The 6,213-nt window shown below is 32.1% G+C and overlaps 1 protein-coding gene across 2 annotated transcripts in view; it reads right to left on the bottom strand.

Moving 5' to 3' along the window:
- Positions 1-893: 893 nt before the first annotated feature.
- The window catches only part of PNISR (PNN interacting serine and arginine rich protein), a 28,433-nt gene continuing 23,113 nt past the window's right edge, over positions 894-6,213 (bottom strand). For both annotated transcript variants that reach the window (XM_012738830.3, XM_012738829.3), the window contains exons 11-12: positions 4,573-5,659; positions 894-4,330 (exon numbers count right to left, since the gene is read on the bottom strand). In XM_012738830.3, coding sequence (XP_012594284.1) covers positions 4,300-4,330; positions 4,573-5,659 — 1,118 coding nt within the window. In that variant the 3' untranslated portion in view covers positions 894-4,299. The remainder of the gene's footprint in view (positions 4,331-4,572; positions 5,660-6,213) is intronic.

Raw genomic sequence — 6,213 nt, 5'->3', positions numbered from 1 at the left:
TCAAAGTAGACAACAATCATGCCGTGACTGTTTTGTGGTCTTTTATTCCTATATAGCTCTATTTCATATTTACCAGTTGTCTTCTCACAGACATTTATATTTCTGTAAAACATTGATCTTAACGCTTAGAATTACAAAAATACGGAAGCACTTCTTCCATAGGGGTAGTTTAACCTTTCAAGTCATTGAAATATCAGAGGGTTGAAAGTCCAAATTTAAAATTTATTTTCTGCAAGTGACCTAATATACTGGACAATGTATACATTATGTAGCAGGAGACTGTTACCACTCAGTCTAGGCAAACTTCATTTAGAGTTAGGACCCAGTGACCAGGAACATTTTACTTCTAAATGTGCAAAAAGCCTTTCCTTGGGTAAGAACAATGATAAATCTCCAATAATGAAGACAAAAATTCATTTTATATTTTCAACGGGCAGGGTCAAATTGGTAAAGCTCTCTTCGAATTAGTGAAATTTACTACTCAGGAATGGTCTTTCATTTATGGCTCCTTCACTAAAATATTGACCTCCTCTCCTAAGAATGGTTGCAGACTTTTCAGTTGCTATGTCCTCTTCAGAGCTCCTCTCTCCTTAGATACATGATCATCTCTTCAAATGACGGCAGAAAGCTCTGCACAAAAGAAAATTTAGTATTTGTTGGAGTAACAGATCCAAGGAAAAAGCAAAATCCAAGTATGATTAAATAAAGTTCTAAGAGCTTTATTTAAATGTACTTTCTTTGAACGTACCACACTTCACTCGGCTTCAGAGCCTTCTCACTTCATTTTCAGTTCAACAAGAAAAAGGAATCAGTGCCTGAACATTGACAGGCAGCAAAGGCCTTTAACCTCTAGAACTAGTTTGACTCAGTTACGCAAAACCAATTCATAGTACTTTTCCCTATAAACATCAACAAAGGGTTTTTCCAGTGACCCTTAATTAAAACTGAGCTATGTTGTATAGTTTTGTTGGCTGTAATGCAGTATATGGCCATTGTTGGAGATTATTTCCCAGTCTACTGCTATAGTCTTACCCATAAAGGTGTTGTAAACTAGACTCTACATATTTATTTTGCTATAAACTTAAGTAATCTTATCATAACTATCATAATCAGAATGTGGCAGATTTAACCAATGTGTGTTTACAAAAACTTCTATGGATATCTGATAAACCTTTATAGTATAAATATTACTATAAATCACATGTGTGCTATTTTAAGAGCGAATTAAAAACCCACTTTCTCTTTTAGATTTCAGACATTACAACCAATTCTACTTAAAACCAAAGAACTTAAGGGCTAGACATGCCCAAGACTTTCAAGATAAATTCCTCCCTTATACAGCTGAAGAACTCAAGACCCATAGTGATTTAGGCATTTGCCTAAGACACATCAAGTAGCAGAGCCAGGTCAATCCAATACACTTCCACATAAACTATACAGTCACGCGTCACTCAATGACTGGGGCTATATTCTGAGAAACATGTTTTTAGGCAATTCTGTTGTAGTGCGAACATCACAGAGTGTACTTACACAAACCTAGATGATTACTATGCACCTATGCTAGAGTATATAGCCTAATGCTCCTAGGATACAAACCTGTACAGCATGTTACTTGTACTAAATACTGTAGACAACTGTAACACAATATTAAATATTTGTGTACCTAAACATAGAAAAGGTACGGTAAAAATACCATATGATAATCTTATGGGACCACCATTGTAAATGCAGCCCATCATTGACTGAAACATCATTATGTGCTGCATGACTGTACTTAGTACATTTTAGAAACTTAAATACATTGTAATTTGTGTAAGAGAAGAAAAACTCAAATTTAAATGTAAATATTTCCATAAGGCAATGCTACAGGGACTTGGGACCTAATGTCTCCTATGCAAAAATTCCCAAATACAATAAAAAATTCTTTCCTACTATTACACTTCATGTGTTTTTTTTAAAGAAGCAAAATAATTCAGACACTAAAAATAGACTAAGCTTGGGAAATTTACCTATCTGGGATTACACCATTAAAACCATATGCTAAAAAAGACATTTTACAATGGCAAAAAATATAATGAGATTCCACACCAATCTTTATTTATATTTTGGGGCCTGGAATAAATCTTATAATTTGTCTCTTCCAAAGTACATTTTATTTTGTTAATGGTGTGGTTTACCCCCATTCAACAAAAACAAGTATGATTAATATACTAGAAATATTTTAAAGAAAATCTCCTAAAGAAGACATTTTTATTAACAAATCCAGACCAATGATTGTCTCAAAAATTAAATCTATTAATTTTCTGGTAGTGTCACTTTAGAAAAAATTTCATAACCAAATCATACATCTAATTAACTGATGTAAGTTTTAGCATTCACATTCTAAATCATGGAAGCCCTATTTTATAAGATATTACCACTCAAGGTAAATACTATATTACATGTCAAGGAAATAATGAATTTTCTAAATTTTCAATAAAAATCTGAAAAACTCAAATTATAACACTAACATATCCATTAATAATCACAAATAAGAGTTTAAAAAAAATCTACAGATTTAAATAAGTTTGCAAATTATGGCAGAGTAAATAAAACTGTCAAATACTACTTTTGAATTTAGTTTATATCTTGCCCAAAAAATGTGCATATCATAGCCAAAAGAATTTTTCTGTAGAATTTTATTTTGAAAATATTTCACTTCAAGATCTAAAAAACATTTTAAGATATGAAAATGTTATACAACTTATCTATTACAAATTAATTAGATAATTCTGCAATAGGTACACTGTTAGCTCACCTACATAAAAAATATTGCACATTTTCCTTTATTTTGTCTCCAGATATGACTGATGTCTAAACTACATAGAATTCCAAACTATTTTAAAGTTATTCTGTGAAATGTCATCTTTATAAATATCAGAACTAAATGCACTGTAAACAGCCATTTTGGTAAACATGCATTTATTCACAGTTGATTTATTTACTTTAGATAAATGCATAACTATTCAAAATTATATTAAGAACCTATGTAGAGGTACAAGAGCACACTATACAAATCTCTATTTCTATCTTCATTTTGAGGAAACACTGATCTTGGCAAAAATCTGGCATTATTTTTAAAAGGAACTATTGCTGGTAAAAAGGCATACTTTAAAACTTTTCTGTGTCCTGCACCTGCCACTTTTCGTTTTAAATTAAGATTTAAAAGCATCTGTTTTCAGAGATTCATCTATCACTGCATAAGTGAATAATCATATAAAAATGGACCCTGAAAGCAGTTGACAACTTAAGTTAAAATGCTTTGAAAGGCCCATTCTGCTCATAAGTTATGAGTGCCTAAAACTGCTAAACCACTCATGGACCATAATTTGAATAAACTGATAAAATCAGAGTATTTTAAATGTTAATAAACTGACACAAACCTGCATAATACAGCATTCCTCCAATGAGTTGAGGTCATATTATACTTTAAAAATATAAATAAATATATTGAATTGTGAGTCTTATTTCTATAATAACCCCAAAGTGTTTAAATATGCTTTTAAAACAGAAGTGGGTGACTGTAGAATATAGTTCCAGACTTGACTATTAGTGGCAAACACAATCATTCCTTACAGATAACTCTACGGGTGCACGGGCTTGACTGATTGCAGTGATTTCATTTTACAGGAGTGAACCATACTTTACACACAAAGAATATATTACTTGAAAATCCCCAAAATAGAAAGGAAATGTTTAGAAAGCTGTCAAATGCTTCTAAATGAAAAGTAAAGGTCTATTTCTAGCCGTCTTCCACACCCTTAAAGTAGGAATTTGACAAAAGTCCAGGGGTACAATTTACAAACTTTGACAAACTATTAAGTTAAAACCATTTTCTTTGGGGGAGGTGAGAGAAAGTACCTTTAAAACCTGTTATACAAAATTCCAGCTGCCTTTTTATAAAAGTACGTTCCTTAGATTAAAATCATAAAATTAAGGTGCAAGAGTTTAACAAAAATGAACTAAAGAGCTTTATTGACATCACAGTACATTCAAGAATAATTTTAAGAACATTACAGCTGAAAGAGAATGGCATTTATAGTCTTATTATGCACTATTTTTTTTTTGAAAAAAATGTAATACAAAGAAATCCTATTAAGTAACTTGGAGCAGCATTGAAAAAGTACACCTATTTACAGATTTAAAAAAAAGATTCTGGTTTCACCTACACAGCCACAATGTGCCTCTATAATGAGACAAGCCCTTAAAACTCATGGAATTTTTTTAAACAACATCATGGCATTCTTGCCACATCATTCCTCAGCGCTTACGACGGGGAGGGGTTGTTGATCTGAAAAAAAAAAAAAAAGGGAAAAGACAAAATTTAAAAATAAAAATGTATTTTAAACAAAAAATCTGCAATTTTAAATAAATAATATTATATAGGATTTCTAACATTATTTAAGACTATGATCATTTATCAAGTACCAAACTGAGTTTATTAAAGAGAGAGAGAAAGGACACTTTCAACTTTGAATAAATTCAGTCAAATTTTTTAAAAAATCAGACAAAATACTTTAAAAAGTATACTACCTTGATCGGGACTTAGACTTGTGTTTGCGGCTTGCCTTCTTACCAGACCTTTGAGATTTCTCCATGGATCGCGATCGACTATGTTTAGGCTTCTTAGCCTTCTTTTCTTTGCTACTTCCTGGAGATTCAGAACTGCTCCTTCCACTAGAATCAGAGCCTGAATGTTTCTTACTATCTTTGGTAGTACTTTTCTTGCTATCTTGTCTAGAATCATGTCTTATGATTTTAACAGATATAGAACCACTCCTAGAGAATGTTCTTTCACTTTCTCGTTTCCTTTTTAACCTATCATCCTGACTACTGAACTTAAAATCTTTTTCTTCCCTTTTTTGTTTCTCTTTCCTTTTATCCTGTTCACGCTCCCTTTCTTTATCTTTCTTTTTCCTATCTTTATCTATACTTCGACTCCTCTCCTTTTTCCTCTCTTGTTCTTTAGCCTCACCTTTATGCTTATGACTGCTCCCACTAAGATTTCCACGTTGATCATCAATTTTACGCCTATCTCGACTCCTACTGCGACTGGAACGAGTGGTTCGTCTATCCCTGGAGCGACTTCTACTTCTACGTCTCTCTCTGGAAGGACTCCGATTTCGTCGTCTTTCTCTTTCAATGCTACTTCTATTAGATCTTCTCCTATCTCTAATCTTTACCCTAGCCCTATTGCTCTCTAATTTAATTCTGCGAGAGTAGCTTCTACTTCTGCTACGTCTAACTTTAATTGTTGGAGATCTACTCCTACTATGTCTCTTTTTCCTCTTAGGAGAAGACGACCTAGAAGAAGTGCGACTACTACCTGAGCTAGAACTATATGAAGAGCTAGAGACAGTACTGCTAGTACTACTAGTTCTGCTATTGCTACTGGAACTACCACTACTAGAACTTTCTGATCTACTCCTTCCTTGTTTCTCTTTTTCTTTATGCTCTTTTTTTGGTTCTAAAACTGATGTAGTTTCATTTGGAGTTCTCTTCTTTTCATTAACCACATCACCGTCTGCTTCTCTTGCTTCTAGTAGTGATAAGCTATTTTGCTCTTTATGGGTAAATTCATTCATCTCTTTTATAACCCTTTCTGTTTGTTGTTTTTCTTCTGAAACAGAAAAAGACAAAAAAACAAAACAAACAAATGAAAAAACACTAAGAAAAATCAATGTGAAATGAAAAACTCCCATACTACCAAATTTCAAGCTACCAGACTATAAAAGAGCACAGTTTAACAGAAGTAGAGTGCAAGCCTCATAAGTAATTTGAAATTTTCTAGTAATCACATTAAAAAAGTAAAAAGAAATAGGTAAAATTAATTTTAACATTTTATTAAGCTGATATATCAAAAATATTATCATTACAACACATAATGGGTTTTTTTTTATGTGAAGTCTTCAAAATCTATTGTGTATTTTATACCAACAGCGTATCTCAATTCAGGTTACTAACATTTCAAATGCTCAACCACTACATAAAGTTATTAGTTACCCTCCTGGACAATGTACCAATAGAGTATCAAAATGTAGAAGTGCATATGAAGCAAGTAAGAAAAGATTTCCGTTTGTCCAATTAAAGCAATTTAAAGGTAAATAAGTGAATTTATAGAAAATTTTAAACTGCTAATAACTCTGCTATTAACTCAATAATTACCTTTCAAAT

Source organism: Microcebus murinus, chromosome 5 (genome assembly GCF_040939455.1).
Source record: "Microcebus murinus isolate Inina chromosome 5, M.murinus_Inina_mat1.0, whole genome shotgun sequence".
NCBI classification, from domain to species: Eukaryota; Metazoa; Chordata; class Mammalia; order Primates; family Cheirogaleidae; genus Microcebus; species Microcebus murinus.
Note: the sequence above shows the minus strand (reverse complement) of the source record. Positions and strands in the feature narration are given on the sequence as shown.